The following is a 23,120-nucleotide window of genomic DNA, read 5'->3' as shown; positions in this document are numbered from 1 at the left end:
CCATAGGAAGGCTGCCACCATGGACAGCTGAAGGTGGCGTGAAGGACAGGAGGTCGAGTTGACAGGCTCTAGATGGATGACTTTGGGGTAAGGGCCAAAGTGGTGGTCAGCTTGGAGGACCCCCTGCAGGACCCAGGGACACTGATTCCTCATTCCACCCCAGAGCTGAAGCCCAGAGGAGGCAGCAGTCAGAGAGACACCACTGATTCTTCTCTGATGTTCTAAAGCTCTCTGAGCCACAAGAGAGAGGGGGAGGAAAAAGGAGACAAGTCAGTCTCTGGGCTCAGGGGTTTTCTGTTCAAGAAATAACTGAAAGGATAGCCTAGAAAGATAAAGATGTTAAAGGAAAGCCAACATGGATAAGTTATCTGAAGCAGTGGGGTAGAAAGTGAAAGAAAAAAGTTAAGAGCAAAGAAGTAAACAATTTGGTAAAGGAACCCCCAGGAGGTAAACAGTAAAAGAGAAAATTAAGATAAAAGAACTTGACTATAAGAACCCAATGTAGTGTCCCAAAGGGGTCAATGGGGCGGCGGAGGGGCATAGGTATCCTTCCCGCCAAAGAGGCAGCAGCCTTTGGGGAAGGGGCATGAAATCTCCAGCCTCCTCCAACAGGGAGAAACTGCCACGAGGGGCACAGTGTAGGGACGGCATCTTTTCGGGGTCGGTTTACAGAGACATGGAAGAGAAGGGGGAGAGGAAGATGATGGGATTGGGGTGGGGATACCCAGGAATGTTGGGAGGCCCAGGGTAGGGCTGGGATGGCCTGTGCGGTCCTGTTCCGAACCTGCCTACTCTTTCCTGAGAAACAGAACTGTCCTCTGCTCAGAAGCCCGTGCACCCCGAGCCCCATCTCTTGGAGCGCATTTCCCCATTTTACAAGAATCACATCTAAGGCTCAGAGAGGGCGGTCCCTCAACCAAGGTCACACAGGAATTGGGCTCTCTGCAGGGCGTAGAGCTGCTTAGTGGCACTGCTGGGGTTGGGGGGTGGGTTTCGCTTCGCCTAGGCCCCCCTCGGGGAGGAGCTGACCCGAGCCCCTCCTGCTCCCCCGCCCCTGAGGGGCGGCCCGGGGGGCGGGCGGAGGAAGTGAGCGCAGCGGGGAGGAATGCGAGCGGGCGGGGCGCGGCGGCCCGGGGCAGCGGGGCAGCCCGGCAGGCAGCCGGGGCGGCGGGGCCGAGCGCGCGCCATGCCTCACTTCACCGTGGTGCCGGTGGACGGGCCGAGGCGCGGCGACTATGACAACCTCGAGGGTCTCAGTTGGGTGGACTACGGGGAGCGCGCGGAGCGGGAGGACTCGGACGGTGAGGGCGCTCCCGGTGGGGGCTTTGGTGGGGGGGCAGGGGAGCGGGCCACGCGTGGCTGGCGCTCGCAGAGACCCCCGAACCGTGCGAGCACACGTCGATGGGGGCCCAACTTTTCTTAGTCTGCCCCTCCGCCACCTCTCTCGCTCCGCGCACGCAGACACTACTTTTCTGGGCCCCCCGGCGCCCGCGGCTGGGCCGCCCTCCCCATCCCAGCTCCTCCCTTGCGGGCCGCGGGCGGGAGCTGCAGACGTGGCCGACGAAGGAAGCCAGGCCGGCGGGGCCGCCCGGATCGAGAATAGCGCGGAGCACCCATCTCTGGCCCTTCCCGCCTGGGAGCACAGCCGCAACCCGGACCCCACTCCCAAGACCTTCTGTGAACCTCTCCCAGCCTCCTCTCGCCTCGCCTACCCATTTGCGCTTCAGCGACTCAGGCCCTGAGACTACCCTCTCTTTTCTCTCCTCCCAGAGCCAGCAAAGAAGGTTGTGCCTGCCTGAGGGGGTGTAGGGGTAACTGCCTGTGAGTGCACTCCAGCTGATTCCACCTCAGAGCTGGAGGTCCCCTGGGCATCTGTGAAGCACTCCCGCAGAACCAGGCTTGTCTCGCGGCTGCACATGAATTAACTCGTTTAATCCTCCCAATTTTGCCCAGGGGATAGGTCCTGTTACTCACGCTTAGGAAGGAGTGAACTGAGGAGTGGAGCAGTTATTAAATCTGCCCCAAGGCATTCAAACCCAGGCTTAGAAACTCCAGTGCCCTAACCTTAAACCTAGGTGTTAGAATTGGGCCTAAAGGTGGTCCCGCTTCTGTTCTTCCAGGTTCCTGCCTCTCCCAAGCCCCTTTCTCCATCTTCCACCCTAGGAATCCCTGGGGGTGAGGGGCTCTCCTTGCCAGGACTCTCTTAGAAAGCATGTCTGTGCAAATAGCAGCATATATATGTTCTTGTGCAAGTGTGACGTTGTATCAACCTGACAGCTGTGTGTGGAGATGGCACAGGACAGTGGAGTGGGCTGCTAGACATGAAGGTTTACAGCTGTGTGCATGCACACACTCCACCTCCACCCCTGCCCCTAGCCTTATTCCAGTGGTCAGCAAGAGCCAGTGTCCCCTGATTCCCGGTTAGCCCTGGGACGTTCTTTTCCTACAGAGGCTGGGCGGGGCTGCATCCCCAGATCAGCCTGGACCAGTGGGCAAGCAGAGCTGAGCCAAGCCTCTGGCCCCGCCCTGGCGTCCCAGGGTGACTGGGGGGACCTGGAGCCACATTGGCTGATTCCTGCCAGGTCCCTCCAAGCTGAGCCAGCTCCTCCCACTAGTCCCCCTCCTTCTCCTCTTGCTCCTTTTCAGCCAGAACTTGGCTGTGTCTGCAGTATGGGGGACACTCTGCGCCCTGGTGAGTGATTATGAACCTTCTTGGTAGGGACTGCAAAAGGTCAGGGAGCACAAAAACAGCCTCAGGTCCATCTCATGACGCCACTCCAACCTGGTACCTGACTCTCTCAAGGCTCATACTTAAGCTCCAAGGGGTATAAATGGGCCTCTCATCCACCTCACTATGGCTTGTGGGCAGGGGGTAGGAAGGTTCTAGAGGGGTACCCCTGGCAGATTCCTGTGAGCACAGGGATGAGGACTCTCACCTGGATCCCCACTTGTAGCTGCTGTGTTCATAGCTTTTGGCAGGAACACACAGTTATGTGGACCTCACAGGAAGTCCCCAGGACTACGCCATGCCCTGGTTCATTGGGGGTCTCAGGTTGGTATCTGAGTAGCTTTGGCCTGGCAGGCGTGTCCAGACCTGCCCTGGAATTTCTGGAATAGCTGAGGGCAGTACAGACATCCAGGCACTGCTAAGGTTTCCCCACCTTCCCACAGTTCCTTGGGAGCTGTCCTTAAACAAATCTTTGGGAAAATCCAAGGAATGACTGCAGGGTGTCTGGCGCCAGATTGTTCCTTTTCTGATGCATCTGGGTCGTTGCAAGAGTGGGTGTTACTATCTCTACTTCATAGAAGAGGAAACTAAAGCAGGATAGAAAGGGTAAGGAGGTTGCCCTGGGTCACACAGAGGGAGGGTCTGGAATCCAAGCCAGGCTGCCAGCCATGTGAGCGCCAAGAACTGTGAGTATATGCACCCTGGGCTAACTGCAAACCCCAGCCACTCTTCTCTGGTTAAAGGCTACCTGTACCCTGAGGTGGATCTTGGGATGAACCAGGGCCCAGAAGAGTAGGAGTAGGAAACTTGTAGCTTAGCTGCCACCTGATTCTGGTGGATCCTGGGACCCAAATTTGACTCCTCTCACCGGGTAACCATGTCTCTGAATCTCTCTGAGCCTTATTTTCCTTGTTAGTAAAAGGAAATAAATAATATCTATTGGAGTGCTGCTATGAATACTAAAGGCAACCCTTGGATAGGCTCTCAGCCACTCTGGGTCATGGCTGGAGGGACAAGGACCAGGTGGGTTTAGGAGGACTATTCACAAGCATTTGGCAGAGGGTACTGCTATGTGCTCAACTCTGCATTTTCTGGATACCAATGCTGTCTCTTCAGAGAAATAGGCAACAATGGTGAGACAGGCTGCAGTGCACCAGCTTAGCATAATTTATAATTTATTTCCAGCCTACTTTCACAAAAGGGTCAGAAGAGATAAATGCAACAAAAGTGTCTCCCCAAAGCACTGGAACAGTCAGAAAGATCATAACCATGAAGAGGAAGAGGGTAAGGACTCTGAGATGAGACAGATGGTGACGGTACCTAAGGAGTAACTTTAGCTTGGAGATTCCTGGCAGCCAGGGCAGGAAGGGAAAGAAGATGCGCTCTACAGCTGCCATTTTCTGACAAAATGAAGCATCTGACTTACTCAGAAGAGACACATTTTTTGGTCACACTTTTCACTTTTCAGAGGCTTCTCACTGAAGGGCTGTTAATGGAATGAGCAGTGTTACTGGGTTTTCTGATTTTTCTTGTAGCTCCTTATCCTGATTGTGAACAAGTATCAAGGGTACAGCAAATTTCATAGAGTGTCTGAGGAGCTAAATGACCCCATGAGGCTTTAACATGACCCAGTGGGCTGTCCTGAACTCTTGCTTGCTTTCTTTGTCCACTGTGCTGTTGGCACGACCTACATACAATTGTGTAGCTCGTGGGACTGCGCTGCTTGTCTCACTTAGATAGTTCAGGTTCCTACGTGAGGTGATACATCCCCTTCACATGCTGGGGGAACAAAGAGCTGACTGCCCCCAAATTTTCATCAGCACACTTTACCTGTCCGTCTCTGGACAATAAAGAATCCACAGTGCAGCACCTACTACTGAATGTTGTCAGCTCAGAGAAGGCAAGTTAAATCTTACACCGATGGCAAGAGAATGTTTCAGATGGAAGAAGCATCATTCAGCATTCTTAGCTGCAGACAAGAGAAATGAAGGGGGGTTATTGAACCAGGGAGGGTTGGCACATAACTCACAAAACCAGGCCTGGCCAGTGCATGGCTGGGACACCACTAGTGGGTCGGTGATGACAATTCTGTTGCCACCTACATCAATGGATACCAGGCCAACCCCACTGCCACGGTTATTGCCATCCAACACCAACATGGCTTTTGTAACCCAAGATGACAGCTTTCCATTTGCTATGAGGCCTCCAGCCACCGCCGCAGCTGCCATACTGTCTAGAGGGGGACAAAAGCACCTAACGACTAGAAAAAGCGTACTTGGTGTCCTCTGCCTACTCGATGGAAAACTGGGAATGTAACCCACAGAGACAGAAAAAGGATAAAGTCTGGGAAATGGGAGAATTTGAATGCTGAACAACCAGAAAAATCAGCTGAGCTTCGGGTCGAGGCGGGCTTATTTAAAAAAGGGTCTTCCCGCTTCCTTTCCGGGAGGTTTACTTCGAGCTTGGAAGCGGGATGCTGGGTGAAGGCTGGTATCAGCCTCGCTCTGCGGCAAGTTGCTGGGACCTAGAAGGGAGACCAACAGGCTTCCGTTTATAATCCCTGCTCAGTCCACCACCCACCTGGCCCGGCTTTCTCCTAGGGTTTTCTTAGGCGACCCTACGTGGCTCCTTGCACCACTTCCGCCGTCTGGACAGTCCTTTTGCCTCCTCCCAGCATGCCCTGGGCTGCCCTCCAGGACGCCCCCGCCCAGTGCATGGTGGGATAGCGAGCAGGCGGCCTGCTGGCCATGGCTGCTGAAGGCACCCTGTGTGGCTTCATCTACCTGGAGGGCAGCGCCCATTCGGGCCCTGAGGACGCTGAGCCCTCGGCGCCCAGCATGCTGGGTATTCCAGGTGGACCTGGAAAATGGGAGTCGGGGTTGAGGGTGGGGGGACTGGGCTCTGGGACGGTCGGAGGGCTGGCCAGGACTTGGCCACGCCCCTCCCATCAGGCTCCGCCCCTCGGCCTTAACACGTGGTTGAGCTAGTGTGTCTGGACCCTTCACATAGCTGCCTTGGAGAAAGTGTTTCGCTGGCTTTTAGTCGTAGGTCACTCTGTTAATTTTGGCTCTTCACGGCAAAATATGATGGGAAACAGGCCCAGCCTGGTACACTGGCCACTAAAATGCTCCACAGAGATATGTTTTGTGGGCTGGCTTGTAGGGCTGGGGTGCAGGCAAGCTGGGGACTCAAGAGACAGACCTTGACTGAGATTTTTGTCCCTCTCTCTCCATAGGACATGGCAACCACAGAGAGAGCAGCCCTTTTCTTTGTCCCTTGGAGGCTTCCAGAGGAAGTGACTACTACGACAGGAACCTGGCACTGTTTGAGGTAGCTGAGCAGCCATTCTGGGCCACAGGTGTGGCAGGCAGGTGGGGGTGGTGCAGGGACCCTCCAGGACTCAAGCCTATGCTAAGCAGGCAGTCTGGACAGTTGTGTCACCTAATATCTCAGCTCCTCCTAAAGTCTCCCCTTTTCTGCCTATTTCCCTTGGCCCTTTGAACCGAAACTGCTTTCCCAGAGTCCACTCACAGCCCCTACACCATTATCACCTCCAGGGGTATGTACTTTTGATTTCTATGTAGCCCCTTGCCAGATGACCGCCTGTCAGGATTTCTCATCTTGGGATTTCCTTTCTTCCCTTTACTTATAGGATTTCTCATTTTTCCATCTCCTGTGAACTCTTCCTTGTTCTCCCTGGTTGGCTCTTCTAACTCTGTCTTCATATTTATAGAGTACTGGTCCTTCTTACTGGATCTCCTTTCTGTCTCCACATCTGCAGGCTTAGTGGACACCTCTCTGCAAACATTCCCAATATTATGCCTCTGAACTTGAACTTTATCCTCTTCAGACTCAAGCTCAGAAGTTGGATCTGGATTTAAGGCATGGTTTAGGCCTCTAAACGCTGACCCATACATTCAGCTGCCCCGTGGAATCTCATGGGCTCCTTGTCAGCCTCCATATGCCCCAATAGACCTGCATCTTCACTTCTCACTTCAAACCAGTTTCTCCTTGTGTGTAGAGCTGGAAGGGAGATGACAGACAGGGAGAGACTAAATGGGCAACAGGCAGGTAGAGGCGTGGTGCTGAGAAGGGCGCAGGAATAGGGAAGGCCTAGACTCAAGTGGGGGTTGGGGAGCCTGAGCCCTGGAGGCCTCCTGACCTGGAAAAATGGCAAGTTTCTGCAGCAAAGGCTTTGATCTGGCTCCACCTGAAGATGGGCTAGGGAGCCAGGATCCTACCTTAGGGATTGAGGTATGTTACAAAGCCTGGGGCCTGAGGAGAAGACCATCTGAGAGGCTCAGGGTCTGGGCAAATAAGAGAGACTTAACTTGGTTCCAGACATCCTCTTTTGACTTCCTTGGTTAGCTGGGATGGCTTTTTTTTTTTTTTTTTGTGGGAGCATTGTGGGCAGATGTGAGTACCAGAGGGCCACTCGTGGCTGGGAAGTAGACAGGCAGAACATTCAGGATGAAGTGTGTCATTCACTCTTCTGCCAGCTGTGCCCTGCCCTGCCCTTACCCGAGGCAGGTAGTTTTCACAAATGGGCTGGTAGTGATTGTAGCCAAGATAAGGCAGAGAGAAGCAGTCATTGGACTGGGCCTTTGAGTGGCGCGTGCTAGGGTGTGGTGCGCACACCAGTCCAGTAGGCTGGCTTGGGCTTCCCCAGGCAAAAAGTGGAATCAGGCCCAGACCTGCTTGAGGGCTTGGCAAGGGGCCAGAAGCCAGGCTGCTGGCTACACACGAGTAGCCTGGCACCTTCAGGGCCCATTGCCAGATTGCCCTGTGGCTCTGTTTACAGGAGGAGCTGGACATCCGCCCAAAGGTATCATCTCTTCTGGGCAAGCTCGTCAGCTACACCAACCTCACACAGGGTGCCAAGGAGCATGAGGAAGCTGAGAGTGGGGAGGGCGCCCGCCGGAGAGCAGCCAAGGTGAGCTGGTCGGGGCAGTAGGGGGGCCAGTCCTAGGAGGACAGACAGACTCAACACCATGGAATTGGCAACTGTGAGCATCCCAGGGGGTGTGGGTAGCAGGTACGGTGAGCATGGATCAAGGGCACTGAGTGCCTTGGGCTCAAGAAAGCTTTAAGTGGTGGCCTGAAGAGGAGCCTCTGATGGGGGCAGAGGGCCAAGAAGACCCCAGGAACGATAGTGAGAGTGATGGCTGCCTTTTCTCTGCCTTCTCTGTGTACCAGGCGTCATGCTAAGCAGTGGGCTTGGGTACTTGCCTGCCATCTTCACAACAAAGGTATAAAACAGGTGCTACTTTCATCCTCATTTTACGGACAAGGAAACTAAGTGTCAGAGGCATGAAGTGACTCGTCTGAGGTCACTCAGCTAGACAAGATGAATGCGTACACGAGAAGACAGATTTGTGGGTTTACTGTGTGATAGATGACTATAGAGGGCCAGAGCCCTGGCATTCCGTCAGGATGGTTAAGGGTAGGAATCAGGAACCTGGTTGTACACTGGGGCGATGTAATCAAGTGACCAAAACCTGCCCCTCACTGTGTTGCTTCCATTGGAAGACCTCTCCAACAGCCCCTTTGTTCCTCAGGTGCCAAAGTTAGGGGCATTTGGAACATAACACTGTCTCTTGGAGCTTACTTCTCCCTCTCCTGTCCCCATCCCTGGTCACTATCCAGGCCTCTGGCCCTCCAGCCATCCTCTCCACTCCGGATGAGTTTACACATCCTTGCTCAGCTGCCCTATAGGATGGGGCTCAGTTTAAGTGAAGTTTGGGTTTTTATTCCATATTTTCAGTTTGAAGGCAAGGAGCCCTCCCTCTCCACCTGAGTCTCCACCTGACTCCCTGAGGTTTAGGAAGCAGCTGTGATTTAAAAGAAGCTTGAGGGCTGTCTGGGTGGCTCGGTTGGTTAAGTGTCTGACTCTTGATTTCAGCTCAGGTCATGATCTCTGGCCTTTGGGATTGAGCCCTGTGTCGTGCTCCGGGCTCTGCGTGGAGTCCTTGTCTCCCTCTGCTCCAGCCCTTACTCTCATGCACAGGCATGCACACATGCTCTCCCCCACTTTCTCAAATAAAGAACATTTTTTTAAAATAAATAAATAAATAAATTTTATGTTTGGCACTAGCTGTAGTATTCTTGCTGGAGGTCAGCACTAATAGAAGTTGTTCCTGGTTATGATAAACTGGGGACGCAGCCTCAGACCTGCTTGTGAAATTTGGGCCTCCCTGGGGTGGCCCAAGGAGAGGGTACACAGGACTGTTGTGCACCCCTCACCTTGCTCCTCCAGGAGGCAAACCAGCCCCCCCTTCAGAGAGGGCAGCTAAGGTCTTGAGGTCACTCAGACCTGACCCCCTCTCTATCCTGCTGGTTGTGATTTAGATTTTGCTGGCACTTTCTGGACCACCCATGGCAGAGAAGCCCGGGTATCTGTAGCTCTCCCTATTCAGTCCTGCAGGGGTGTGTCAGCCTCTAAGAGTGTTGCTTGCAGCAGGTGGTAGGATCCTTGATAAGAGCTTCCTCCCTTTTCCTTCTGGCTGAATCCAGGGACCTGATGGTTGGAAGTTAAAAGGTCCCTGAGAAAGACTAGCGCACATCTCAACAAGAGTGTCAGATGGAAGTCTGTGTTAGTGAAGGGTCAGGGTCCCCTAGCCTATGAGGAGCCTTGTCAGGATGCTGGGATCCAGCCTCAGCTTACCTGCCCAGCTCACTCGGCTCTAGGGTTGGGATGTGAGAGCTTGGCAGCGTGTCTCCGTTTCAGTGGTTTTTCCATGGAGGAAGGAGAAGGCTGGTCCAGTCTGCAGTGGGTCAGCAGGAATCTAGGGAGTTGTAACCACTGAGCTGTGATCCTTACCCAGGACGGGTCTGAGCAGGGCCCTCAGGAAAGGAGACTTAAAGCAGGAAGGGTGGGCCTCCAACCAGACCCAAGACAGCCTCTCCATGGCAGCTGCTCTGCCTCTGGCCAAATGACCTTCGGAGGCTGCCAGAGGTTATTTGGGGATGCAGAAAGCATTTCCGGCCCTGCCCTTTCCCACACTGCCCTTTCCCCAGAGTGACTCAGCTTAGAATGGAGGTGGGGCTGGGAGCTGCCACCATCCAGTGAGTGGTCCAGGCCCTCTATGAAGGGTTCAGAACCCAGATGAGATGCTTATCACCTACAGTTTGAGGGACCATTTGTTCATACTCTGGCCTTTCCAGGCCCTTCTGAGGCCCTTTTAGGCTGCACATAGATTTTTCCCCAGACCTGGACCCTTCAGTAGAGTTCCTGTGGCCACATGGTTCTCTCTGACACCCCAGCTCCAGGGCAGCAGGCTTTGCTGGGGCTCTTGTGAAAGCTCTTATGGCCCTACTGCCCTAGGCTGCACTCAAAAGGAACCTTTCAGGAAGGTGCTAGCCTTGCCTCTTATTTCAGCCTCTGCCCTGACCTCCTGGATGACCCCTACTCTGCCCTTAAAGAGATGAGAAATTCTGTCTGGATTTGTCCACTGGACCTTCCTCACCTGTCCTTCAGCTTGAGTTTCTATTGTTTCTGCAGGATTTTCCCAACAGGTTATCCCAGGGGCCTTTCAAGGCACTACTCACTGGGCTCAGGGTCACCTTTTGGGTACCTGTAGGGTCTACTGGTGATAGAAATGTGAGCAAACCGACTATAACCCAGTGTAGCCATGAGACATTTGAGTGAACAGTTACCATGTATATCAGATGTGTTGAGGGGATGCAACTCAACCTAAGGCAACCCAGGAGAACTTCCTGGAAGAGGCAACCGTTAAGCACCTGAAGGTTCAACTGAAGAGGAGTTAGCCAGGCAGTGAGACAGGGCTGACCCTTCCCAGCAGAGCCCAGCACATGTCCTGGTTCAGAGGCTATGCGGGACCAGTGTCATCAGGGGCTGAAGCTGTCAGAGAAGGTGACGGGGCTCATGTGGTGGCCCAAACCAGGGAATCTGGCCCACACTGAATTACAGGATGGACAATGCAGAGAGTTTTCAGCATGGACTATGAGTTTGGGCTTGGTTTTCAGAGACCTGCTCTGGCAGCCGAGTGGGCTGGAATGTGGAGAGGTTGACAGGCACATTGGGGTGCCACCCAGGTGCCACAGGTGTGGTACCCCAGGTTCAGGGGACTAGGCCAAGGGAAGGTAGCCTGATCTCAGGGCAGCTTGACAGATAGACGAGGCAGCCCTTGGTATCCACCAGGACTGGAGTTGGGGGTTGGCAGAGGAAGTCCCAGGGACAACTTCTTGGACTCTAACGTGGATGACATGGGGTCTGCTGGGTGAGAAGTTGGGCGTCCAAGACAGATCTTTCTTTCTAGAAGTTTAACTGAAGAGAGGAAGGGAAGGGGGCCACACCTTGAGAGGGAAGTGAGGCTCAAAAGCTCACATGTGGGGTTTTGAAAAAAAATCAGGCTTTATACTTTTCTAGTCCCAAACTGTCTTCATATGTGGAAGTCAGCATAGATAACCTAGCTGTCACACCAACCCCCCGTGCTTCCCAGGACTGCACTCGGGATTCCAACCTACCGTTCTGAGAGAACATCCCGGGGATAAGGAGTCTTCTGAGTGACCGGGGGCTGGCCTTCCGTGCTCCCTCTGGGCCCCTTTGATGTTCCGTGTTCCCCTCCTCCCCTCCTGCTCCACAGGCACCCAGCATGGGCACCCTCATGGGGGTGTACCTGCCCTGTCTGCAAAATATCTTCGGGGTTATCCTGTTCCTGCGGCTGACCTGGATGGTGGGCACGGCCGGTGTGTTGCAGGCCCTCCTCATAGTGCTCATCTGCTGCTGCTGTGTGAGTATCCTCGCGGGGGTAGGGGCCGCAGGCACCGCACGGAGCCCACCCCTCTGAGCTGCTCACCTAGGCCTCCTTCCCACAGACCCTGCTGACGGCCATCTCCATGAGCGCCATCGCCACCAATGGTGTGGTTCCAGGTGGGTACGCACCACCCCAGGCCTGGTGGGAGGAAGGGGTCCAGAAACCCCTTCCCATGCCCTCCTTCCCACCAGGCCGTTGTCTGGTGAGGTCTTAATCTCTGGGAGCACCCTTGCTTGAGGGATTTTGAGATTGTTGTTATGTTTTATGTTCTGTTTGTTTAGTCTAAAAGTAGTTATTTTTTTTTAAGATTTTATTTATTTATTTGACAGACAGAGATTATAAGTAGGCAGAGAAGCAGTCAGAGAGAGGAGGAAGCAGGCTCCCCGCTGAGCAGAGAGCCCAATGTGGGGCTCGATCCCAGGACCCTGGGATCATGACCTGAGCCAAAGGCAGAGGCTTTAACCCACTGAGCCACCCAGGCGCCCCCAAAATAGTTTTTTTAAAAAGGGTACCCAGGCTGACAAGATGATGGGACCTACAGGGTGGCCCACATCAAAGAGTCTAGACACTATGGATTATAAGATAGACAGGTAGAGGGTTTTCATTTTCACGACAGGTGATGAAATTGGACTTCGCTCTCAGAGACCCTGTTTATTTATTCAAACAGTTTTTATACTAACGTAGATTTCCGGATATTTATGTTATTCTTTGGATCATAATCCAGTGCTATCACTATTTATCTTATTGTTCAAACTGTTCCACTTTGGCTCTTTAACTATTCAAGTTGGGTTCTGTCTCTGGACTTTTTTTTCTCCCCCGCACCCCTGTGTGGATTTTTGTTTTTAAATAACAACTTTATGGGACGCCTGGGTGGCTCAGTTGGTTAAGCAGCTGCCTTTGGTTCAGGTCATGATCCCAGCGTCCTGGGATCGAGTCCCACATCGGGCTCCTTGCTCAGCAGGGAGCCTGCTTCTCCCTCTGCCTCTGTCTGCCATTCTGTCTGCCTGTGCTCGCTCTCTCCCTCTCTCTCTCTGATAAATAAATAAAATATTAAAAAAAAATAACAGCTTTATTAGTATTAGTACAAAAGTAAGGCGGGGCGGGGAGGCAATATATGATGATTACCATAAGAAGGTTTGGAAGTGAAGAAAAATACAGAAAGGAAAATTGAAAGTACCCATAATCCCATCATCCCGAGTTAGAAACAGTTTATTTGGTTATTTAAACAGGATCAATAAGATATTACCTAATTTATGTGATTATTCTGCTCTGGAGTTCTGGTTCCTCACCATTGTAAACGTTGTCATGAACAGCATTGCACACAGATCTCTGTTCAGGCCCTTGATAGCTCCCTTAGGAGAGGATCCTAGAGATAGGATTAGAGCCCTGGAAAGGGTTTACTTTTTAAAAGTCTTTGGAGCCCTATTCCCAGATTTTTCACCAGAGGCATTTTATTAGGAGCAGATTGAACAAGAAACATGGAGTCACTCTTGTCCCCTGCACCCTCACTAGCCCCAGGGGCCCAGTTTTGACTCCGTCAGTGTTGCCAGGGGTATTAGGCTCTGACAGAAGCACAGTCTCAAGGCAGGAGAGTTAGCCTGGTGGCCAGCCCTGTGCTGGAACCTGGGGACAAAAAAACTGGACCAAGCCCTTGCCTTGGTCTGGAGGGGTCTGACTAACAGACACAGCCCTTGTGAGGGGTGAGCATGCTGAGATAGGACAGCCCTGGCTAGAGGAGGCTGTGAGGACTGGCCTGAGTGCAGGGGGTTGGGGGACAGCGGGCTGCATGGGCACTGCTGTGGATCAGAGCTGCTCTAGCAAAGCTGTGTGTCTGAATTTCACTGGCCCATGCTGAATGTTGGAGTCCTGTGGGAAGGGGTTCAGCCCCAGCCCAGCCACTTATGAACTGTACAGCCTTGGGCAAGCCTCCTGACCCTCTGCTTATCTGTAAGTGGGAAAAACATTCCCTGTCACCCTGGGTGGTTGTGAGGGCTTGTCCTGCAGGGGGAACCCCTTGCAGAAGAACCAGACTTGACTCTCTTTTGTAGCTGGGGGCTCCTATTTCATGATTTCCCGCTCGCTGGGGCCAGAATTTGGAGGCGCTGTGGGCCTGTGCTTCTACCTGGGAACAACATTTGCAGCCGCCATGTACATCCTAGGTGCCATTGAGATCTTGCTGGTGAGTTAGGCTAAGCCCTGGCCAATTCTGCTCTTGTCCAACTAGTCCCTTTTCCCTAAGCCAGGCTGCTCATGCTCCCATCACCTCTGGCCAGGGGCTGGGGCTTACTATGTGGAGGGCCTTCTCAAGGGAGAAGGATCTTTGCTCACCCAGTCTCCCCTTCAAGCCCTTGCCAGTTTTGGCCAGGCAGGGGAGGGGCCTGGCTGCCTTCACCTTGACCCTGAGTGTTCCATCTACCTAGGCACCATTTCAGCCATAGCAGGTGGTCTGTAAACTGTTGCGTTTAACTCTGTGATCTCGGTGATCATGCAGAGCCTACCTCCTGGGCTTGTGTAGGCTCTGTGCCTGTCTCTCCCCAGGGCTCTGTGCCAAGGCCCTTCAGATCCATGTTATCCTTGTCCCTAAAAGGATGAACAGCCACCGGACATGTGCCCCCTCCATGAGCCCCAGGTGCACTCTGACTCAGCTTCCTCCTCCCCACTGAACTGCCCCAGCTGGTGGAGCAGAGATGGAGGGGTTGTGGGGAGCACAGAGTACACGTCCCTGGGGATCCAGACAATAGGAGATGTTTAGAGGAACTGCCTCACTATCCCCACCTCCAGCTCCTTTGCCTGTAATAAGGCTCTGCTCCTGCATCTTCTCGGGTTGGGGAGAGGGGTTGTTTTTTATTTTCCATTTCCCGCATTCCTGCATTTACTATTTGGATTTCTTCTGTAAGCAGAATGTGTCCTCTTCCCCGTTGATTTATTTATTTAACCATGTATTTGTATCACTACAGACTCCTGGGTATTTATCTTTGGCTCATAATCCAGTACTATCATAATTTTATTTGTTGGCTCTTTAGCTATTCAGGTTGACTCCTGTGTCTGAATAAATCTTAAAAAAATTACAACTTTATTAAGGTATCATTCACATACAATGCAGTTCTCTGCCCATTTTAAGTATACAAGTTAATGGTTTCTAGTATATTCACAGAGTTGTGCAACCATCAACGACAGTCAATTTTAGAACATTTTCATCGCCCCAAGAAGAAATCCCATTCTTGTTGGTAGTCTTGTTCCCCATTCCCCCCAGCCCTAAGCAGCCATTAATTTACTTTCTGTCTTTAATCGGATTTACCCATTCTGGATATTTCATGTAATAGGATCATAAAATATATGGTCTTTTATGACTGTCTTTGTCTAAATATTCTTTTAAAAAGAAAACCAAAGTGACAGAATTCACTTTCCAAAAAGGAAGATTGAACTTTCTTTATCCGTCTTGTTTCAGACGTACATTGCTCCGCCGGCTGCCATTTTTTACCCAACAGGCACCCACGATACATCAAGTGCTACCTTGAACAATATGCGGGTGTATGGGACCATTTTTCTGACCTTCATGACCCTGGTGGTGTTTGTTGGTGTCAAGTATGTGAACAAATTTGCTTCACTCTTCCTGGCCTGTGTGATCATCTCCATCCTGTCCATCTATGCCGGGGGCATCAAGTCAATTTTTGACCCTCCTGTGTTTCCGTAAGTAACCTGGGAATACCTCCACGCATCGCCCTGACATCCCTCCCAACGACGTGGCCTTTAAGTCCCAGAGACTGGAGGATGGGAACACACTGGGCCTCCAGCTGAGCAGGTGCTGATGCTTCTGCCCCTCCTATCCTTCCCCACAGAGTGTGCATGCTGGGCAACAGGACCCTGTCCCGGGACCAGTTTGACGTGTGTGCCAAGACAACCACAATGAACAATGAGACAGTGGCCACCCAGCTATGGAACCTCTTCTGCCACAGCCCCAACCTTACCACTGATTCCTGTGACCCTTACTTCCTGGTCAACAATGTGACCGAGATCCCTGGCATCCCCGGTGCAGCTGCCGGTGTGCTCCAGGGTGCGTGCGTCCTCCCTCCCATCCTCCTGCTTCTGACACACGGGCAGAGTAGGAGGCAGGGAGCGAGTGCGGAAGGGGACTGGAGCACAGAGCTGTCCTTGTGTGGCCAGCTCAGGAATGGGGGGCATGTCTGGCTGCCTTCCCGGCCCAGCGGTGTCCTCTCAGCCTTGTTCCTGGCAGCTAGGTTTTGGGTGAAAAGAGCCAGTTTGGCCAGTATCCCAGGCATGCAGCAGCCCCCAGAAAGTTCTGGCAGCCCCTCTCTCCTCAGCCACCCGCCTCTGATGCTGCCTGTGATTCTCACAGGAGCTATAAAGGGCTTCTGTGAAGGAGGCAGGCAGTGGCGAGGCTCTGGTCAATGGTGGTTCAGCCACCTTTGCCTGTCAGCCTTCTGTCAAGACAGCTCCTTCCCTGTGGCCAATGCTGCCCCCCCCCCCCGCCGCCCGCCAACATCCCGAAACCCCAGAGCCCCTTACAGCTGCAGCTTCTGACTGGGCTGCCTCAAACTGCCCCTGGGAAGTAAGCAGGGCCACAGTCCTGATGCCGCTGCCCCCACAGAAAACTTGTGGAGCGCCTACCTGGAAAAGGGCGAGGTTGTGGAGAAGCATGGGCTGCCTTCCACAGATGCCCTCGGCTTCAAGGAGAGCCTGCCCCTGTACGTGGTGGCTGACATCGCCACATCCTTCACCGTGCTGGTTGGCATCTTCTTTCCCTCCGTAACAGGTGAGTACCTCTCGCCCGCCCACCCGGCCCTGCCCTCACTCCTGGGGAGCCCCTGAGGGTGTCCTGTTGTTTTTGGAGGCATTATGGCTGGCTCAAACCGTTCCGGGGACCTCCGTGATGCCCAGAAGTCCATCCCTGTGGGGACCATTCTAGCCATTGTTACAACCTCCCTTGTGTGTATCCTTTCCCAGGCCACGGGTGGGTGGGGAGAGGGGCGGGAGGCCCTCATCTGCACATAAGTCACCAGCTGGCCAGCACACACGCACCACACACGCGTGGACACATACACACCTCATTCTTCACATGCGTGCGCGCGATGGGTGACACGAGACCCTCAACTGGGGTTGTCCCAGCTGCCTGCTGCCTCAGGCTGGGGTGAGGGGAGTGTGGGTTCTGTGTGGGGACCCAGGGGGGCGGCAGAGCCAGCGGAGGCCTCGCTTTCCTTGACACGGCCGCAGACTTCAGCAGTGTGGTTCTCTTTGGCGCCTGCATCGAGGGTGTGGTACTCCGGGACAAGTGAGTGAGCCGGGCCCCTCCCTGTGGCAGGGGGCTCAGCTTTTGCCTGCCCTGACACCAGCTCCCCTCGTACACGTGGTCCCACACATGTCCTCAGGCTGCTGGTTGCCAGTGGTGGTCTGTGCCACCAGGTGAGTCCGGCCCCACCAGGACTTCTTCTTCTGAGAGGATGGTGGTTTTAGGACCAGGACTGGGCTGAGGGAAAGGACAGGGCCTAAGGAACTAGTCTTCTCTGCTGAGGGGCCGGAACTCTGCCCACCGTAGCCAGCCTTCCTGACTGCTGACATCTTTCACTCTGGGCAGCCCCCCCAGCAGGGTTTGGGGGCTCCTTGCATGGAGCATGGCCTGAGCCTGGCCCCTGCAGGTACGGCGACGGCGTCAGCAGGAACCTGGTGGTGGGCACACTGGCCTGGCCTTCGCCCTGGGTCATCGTCATCGGCTCCTTCTTCTCAACGTGTGGTGCCGGCCTGCAAAGCCTCACAGGGGCACCGCGCCTGTTGCAGGCCATTGCCAAGGACAACATCATTCCTTTCCTCAGGGTGAGCCCATCTGACCCACCCCCCACAGCCTGCGTGCCCCTGGCCACTCACACTGGCAGGGGAGAGAGGTAGGGGTATGGATGCCCTGCATCATGCTGGGGCCTCTCGTGGCCCTGGGGCTGTGTAGCCATCTGTGAGAAGTTGCTGAGAGCTGCCCTGGCCCAGCCCTGCCCTGCTGCTGGCAGAGCTACTTGGGCCCAGAATCCTCATGGCCTTTCTATGGCTCATTTACAGCAGAGTGTCCTGGAGAGATGGGAGGGTGGAGAAGCTTGTGGTACCTGTCAGGGCAGGTGTGGGCATGACCCAAGCCCCGGAAGAGAGCCTTGGGAATGATGGAGGCCGGGCTGTGGCTTGTGGCCCAGGGTGTGGCATGGGGGTGAGGAACCAGCTTCTTCCCTTGCTGACCCCACTGACCCTGGTGCCTGCAGGTATTTGGCCATGGAAAAGCAAACGGTGAACCAACGTGGGCACTCCTCCTGACGGCACTCATTGCCGAGCTGGGCATCCTCATCGCCTCGCTTGACATGGTGGCCCCCATTCTATCCATGTGAGCTGGGGGCCAGGGGAGGGCAGGGGAATGGTCTTGGGAAAGGAGTCTGTACCCTCAGCACCTGTCATCTAGGGGCCCCCAGCACCTTCCTGTGTAACCCTGTCCACTGTTGAGGGTCCAGCTGGGAGCGGGGTCAGGCTGTGTGGGGAGAAGTGTGCATGGTCGAGATCAGCCTGCCTCTGCATGGAGACGGTTCCAGAGTGAGCCCACCACTTACACAGGATCTTAGAGACCAGCAGGTCCCACACTTCTCTGTGGGAGACTCCCAGAGCAGGCAGCCAGAGCCCTCCGCACCCAATAGGGCATGCACTGAATGCCGAGTGCCTTGATGAAGTCACCACTGCCCCACCCATCTGTTTTCAAAGTTGTTTGCTTTTAAAGTTCTGGAGTCAGCTGGACATTTGAGGCCCCCGGTGCTGTGTAGAAGTTGGTCAGCATGTGGCACTTTCCAGGGGTCCCTGAGCCGGAGCTCCTGTGGTCACCATGTGCCCCTCTGCCAGTGGCTACTCTGCTTCTCTTCAGGCATCTCGTTCCACCGCCCGTGCTTGTTTGGTTACCACAGACCTACCCCTCACCGCCCGACTCAGCCTTTGGCGTGACAGGTCCTCCTTTCCCCCTGAAACAGCCCCCTAGCCAAAGCCAGGCCTGCCAGAATCGCTCTCTCTCACTGCCCCCAGCTCTGCTGGCGGCTCTGCTGCCCAGCTCCGCGTGTGCCTGCGTGTGCACCTACAACCGTTCTTGCCATCTTCATCAGATGGTGACCCCCCACTGCCCAGGCCAAAGGGTGTATCAGCCTTTATCAGGTGGTTCTTCCCTGCAGCCCCAAAGGGACTGACCACTTCTCCGTTCTAGGGGTTTCTACCCCCTGGTATGCCTTTTCTAGTAAGTTGTCCTGGCTTCTTGTCTGCTATTCCTTTTTCTGCCAGCTGAAGGTGGAAGTGGGCGCTCCTTTCCCTCAGCCCTGTGCTCCTCAGCTGGAGGGCTCCCACGTCCCAGCCTCCCACACCCACCGGAGTCCCCACAGGTCCCTACTTCATTGTATGCAAAATGGCCCTTTCATATTCCCTGGAGGTTCTCCTCTCCACATTCACAATAGCCTTTCATCCAACTGGTCACCTGGCCAGCAGCCTGAGTACCTGAGTATTGTCTGTCCTCTCCTGACACTGAGCGCTCCTTAGCGCCATCCTTTTCCACTGCTCCCCTCCCTGGAGCCCCCTTCCCACCTCATCTGCCTGTAGACACTTGCTGGTCCTCTGAGAGCTGACTCTGTGGACACCCCTACTGCCACTGGGCCCTTCTGCCTCAGGCCCTGTGGCTGAGGAGACCTGACCACACAGGGCGGGGCCACCACACACTCCCGGTTCCTCAGCCAGGCCCAGCCTGAGGAAAGGCAGGTACGTCAGGCCTCTGGCTGCCGAGGAGGCTGCTCTGCACCAACCATTCCCTGTGCTGCAGGTTCTTTCTGATGTGTTACCTGTTTGTGAACCTGGCCTGTGCCGTGCAGACCCTCTTAAGGACACCCAACTGGCGGCCCCGGTTCAAGTACTATCACTGGTAAGCCCCAGCCGGACCCATCATCCAAGTCCTCTGACACAAGAATTGTGGGGGAAGAGGGGAGCCCCGCCCAGGATGGAGTTTGAGTTTCCTGGGTAGCGTTGCTCTGGTAAGAGATTGGGGTGTTGGAGGGTTGGCTGGGGACCCTACTGATCTCCCTGATTCTGGTCCTTACCCACTCTGGCCCAGGGCGCTGTCCTTCCTGGGCATGAGCCTCTGCCTGGCCCTTATGTTTGTCTCCTCCTGGTACTACGCCCTGGTGGCCATGCTTATTGCGGGCATGATCTACAAGTACATCGAATACCAAGGGTAAGCGCGGGCTGCCACCTGGTCAGGGCAGGTGGGGTGGTCTGTCTGTCGGGTTTGAGGGAGCTGAGCCATCTATTACTAGCCACCGTGGGTGTGGGGCCGGGATTCTGTGACTGGGACTGGCTCACATACACATGGACGGAATCCCGCGGGTGGGCCCAGGGGCTCACCAGCGCATGGTGGTCTCCGCAGGGCTGAAAAGGAGTGGGGTGACGGGATCCGAGGCCTCTCCCTGAGTGCTGCCCGCTATGCACTGTTGCGGCTAGAGGAGGGGCCTCCCCACACCAAGAACTGGCGGTGAGTTCATACCCGGGCTGGCAAGAGCCACTCTAGGTCCTCGGGCTGTTGGGAGGGTGGGAGGTCAAGAGGTGCTGGCTCTCCCTCCCAAGTCCATGTTCCCTGTCCCAGGGTTGTCAAGTGCCCCTGGATTCTTGCTTCTCAAACCTGTGGGGGCCTGTGAGCTGAGAAAGGAGGAAGAGGGGCTCCCTGGAAACCTGTGGCCCAGGTCTCAGGCTGTCCACCTGGGCCCTGCAGGCCTCAGCTGCTGGTGCTGCTGAAGCTGGACGAGGACCTTCACGTGAAGTACCCGCGGCTCCTCACTTTCGCCTCCCAGCTGAAGGCCGGCAAGGGCCTGACCATCGTCGGTTCTGTCATCCAGGGCAGCTTCTTGGAGAGCTATGGCGAGGCTCAGGCAGCTGAACAGGTGCCTGCTGTAGGGGGCAGGGTGCTGCACCAGACTGGAGGTGTCTGGGCTCCTGCTAACTCCTAGGAGAAGGGGACTAATCCTGGCCAGCCAGGTGGCCAGCACTGCTGCCCCGAGAGCTGAGGCAAGGGGGAATCGCTGTCCCACCTTGAAAATATGGCCTCTGGGTGGGCGGCTTATCCCCTTCTCCTCCCTGACCCTCACCCCTGGGACACTCTGTGGAGAGGGAGCCCACCAGAGGGAACACTAATGGCCTTGTCTTCCGCCCCTGGTGTCTTCCCTACAGACAATCAAGAACATGATGGAGATTGAGAAGGTGAAGGGCTTCTGCCAGGTGGTCGTAGCCAGCAAGGTTCGAGAGGGGCTGGCCCACCTCATCCAGTCTTGTGGCCTGGGCGGCATGAGGCACAACTCTGTGGTGCTGGGCTGGCCCTACGGCTGGCGACAGAGCGAGGACCCGCGTGCCTGGAAGACCTTTATCGGTGCGTGACGGGGCAGGTCCTGGGCTGTGGGAGAGGGGCTGGGGATCAAGTAAGGGTGGAGGCCCGAGGGCCACAGGCTGGCCTTCAGCAGTGGCCTTCTTCCCCAGACACCGTGCGTTGCACCACGGCGGCCCACCTGGCCCTACTCGTCCCCAAGAACATCGCCTTCTACCCCAGCAACCATGAGCGCTACCTGGAGGGCCACATTGACATTTGGTGGATCGTGCACGACGGGGGCATGCTCATGCTTTTGCCTTTCCTGCTACGCCAGCACAAGGTGGGCCGGCGGGGTGGAGGCAGGCGGGCAGGGCTGGGCCCTTGGTGGGGTGGCTTGTGGCTAAAGCGCCTACCTGCTCCTGGGGCCCAGGTGTGGAGGAAGTGCCGAATGCGCATCTTCACTGTGGCCCAGATGGACGACAACAGCATCCAGATGAAGAAGGATCTGGCCATCTTCCTGTACCATCTGCGCCTTGAGGCGGAGGTGGAGGTGGTAGAGATGGTGAGTCACCTGCCCCTGTGGCCCCATGGCTGCCCTGCCGCATGCAGCCCATTCCTTGTGGCCCATTCTCTCTCTCCAGCACAACAGCGATATCTCTGCATACACCTATGAGCGGACACTGATGATGGAACAGCGCTCCCAGATGCTGCGGCAGATGCGGCTGACGAAGACGGAGCGGGAGCGAGAAGTTGGTGGCTCTCTTGTTTGGGGCAGGGGCGCGGGTGGTAGGTCAGGCTTCGGAGACCCCATTGGTTTGGGGAATTGGAATGACTCACCCCACCTAACCTCACCTGAGTCAGTACCCATTTCCCGGAGGCCCAGTGCTCATGTTGGGCCAGCCAGGCCGCCCTTTTCCTGTGGCACCAAGGCTGACTTTCCTCAGGCCCAGCTGGTCAAGGACCGACACTCAGCCCTGCGGCTGGAGAGCCTGTACTCAGACGAGGAGGATGAGTCTGGCACTGGTGCTGACAAAATCCAGATGACATGGACGCGGGACAAGTACATGGCGGCTGAGTCCTGGGACCCTAGCCATGCCCCTGACAATTTCCGGGAGCTGGTGCATATTAAGCCGTGAGTGTAGCAAAAATGGACCCCACCATAGAGGAGTCTGGGAGCGGAGGTGTGCTTGGGTCGAAGAAGGTTTTTGGTGGACCAGGGGTGGGGCCTGTGATCAGCTGCATCTCCTACAGGGACCAGTCCAACGTGCGTCGCATGCACACTGCCGTAAAGCTCAACGAAGTCATTGTCACGCGCTCCCACGATGCCCGCCTGGTTCTACTGAACATGCCTGGCCCACCCAAGAACAGCGAAGGTGATGAGAACTGTATCCTCTTGTGGAGAGGGAAGCAGTGGGGAGGTAGACAACACTTGAGGTCAGGCCAGGAGCTCTTCTCCTTAGATGCCCGCGGGGAGTGCGAGGTTACCCCAGCTCTGATTAATAGGCCAAACTTCCCTGGGTGCCCCTTGGTGCCGGTGCTGCCTCCTTGACCTGATGCCCTACAGACATGGAGTTCCTGGAGGTGCTGACCGAGGGCCTCGAGCGTGTGCTGCTGGTGCGTGGCGGCGGCCGTGAAGTGATCACCATCTACTCCTGAGCCGGCTAGACACTTGTGGCTTGGAGTGAAGGTGTCCAGGATAATAGCCCCCTCCTAGCACCTATCCAGCAGCCCTGCTTTGCCTGGCCCTGTTCTGGACCCAGCTCTGCTAGGTCTCTGTGGAAGCCCAGGTGTGGGCTGATAATGCCGATGGATCCGAAGTTCTGCAGGACCCTGAGAGGTCTGGGGACTTCCCCATCCAGCACCCCAGGAGGGCTGTCCTGGCTGGAGAAGACTTAGGGGGAGGGGGGCTCACATGGGATTGGAAGGCAGCCTGCCCAGGAACGCTATTTATTGCATATTTATTGTTTGGATGTCACCATCAGAGAGGAGAGGAAGGGCAACAGGGGAGGGGGGGTCTGGCCCTGCCCACCTGCAGGAAGACCTGGCTCAGGCTCCTATGGGCAGGGTCCCCCACCAAGCCAAGCCGAATGGAACTGGCCAGCTGGAGCCTGACTTTTTTCAATAAAACATTGTGTACTTCTGGGCCTCCTGCTGCCCCGGCTCTGTTTCCCCTGGCACCAAGGGAAGAAGGCGGAACTGAAACCAGGCCCAGAGCTGGCTCCCTGAGGCTATGCCCCTTTCCGGCAATCTC

At 55.3% G+C, this 23,120-nt stretch overlaps 1 protein-coding gene and 1 long non-coding RNA gene across 5 annotated transcripts; one reads left to right on the top strand and one right to left on the bottom strand.

Annotated features, from left to right (window-relative positions):
• The first annotated feature begins 1,105 nt into the window (after positions 1–1,105).
• SLC12A4 (solute carrier family 12 member 4) lies at positions 1,106–23,013 on the top strand. Of its 4 annotated transcripts, none has more exons than XM_004744478.3 (24): positions 1,106–1,301; positions 5,964–6,058; positions 7,530–7,661; positions 11,335–11,481; positions 11,567–11,621; positions 13,554–13,684; positions 14,954–15,195; positions 15,345–15,559; positions 16,115–16,279; positions 16,358–16,456; positions 16,738–16,795; positions 17,160–17,334; positions 17,763–17,881; positions 19,340–19,438; positions 19,628–19,747; positions 19,940–20,044; positions 20,282–20,450; positions 20,737–20,932; positions 21,040–21,209; positions 21,300–21,431; positions 21,511–21,618; positions 21,814–22,001; positions 22,121–22,254; positions 22,434–23,013. In XM_004744478.3, exons 1-24 carry the CDS (start codon positions 1,106–1,108, stop codon positions 22,523–22,525), a joined length of 3,342 nt encoding a protein of 1,113 aa, XP_004744535.2. In that variant the 3' UTR covers positions 22,526–23,013. The 4 variants fall into 4 exon arrangements, with proteins under 4 accessions (XP_004744535.2, XP_044932138.1, XP_012907702.1 ...); XM_045076203.1 differs by lacking the exon at positions 1,106–1,301 and adding an exon at positions 1,353–2,692; XM_013052248.2 differs by lacking the exon at positions 1,106–1,301 and adding an exon at positions 2,719–4,012.
• On the bottom strand, positions 4,012–5,390 carry LOC123390976. Its single transcript, XR_006605590.1, has 3 exons — positions 5,309–5,390; positions 4,559–4,697; positions 4,012–4,214 (listed from the first exon to the last, which is right to left on the bottom strand). It is a non-coding gene; the product is annotated as an uncharacterized LOC123390976 (long non-coding RNA).
• Positions 23,014–23,120: the final 107 nt, after the last annotated feature.

This window comes from Mustela putorius, unplaced genomic scaffold, assembly GCF_011764305.1.
Source record: "Mustela putorius furo isolate JIRA1106 unplaced genomic scaffold, ASM1176430v1.1 tig00000174_pilon_pilon_pilon, whole genome shotgun sequence".
In the NCBI taxonomy this organism is placed as follows: Eukaryota; Metazoa; Chordata; class Mammalia; order Carnivora; family Mustelidae; genus Mustela; species Mustela putorius.
This window is presented reverse-complemented; position numbering and strand designations above follow the sequence as displayed.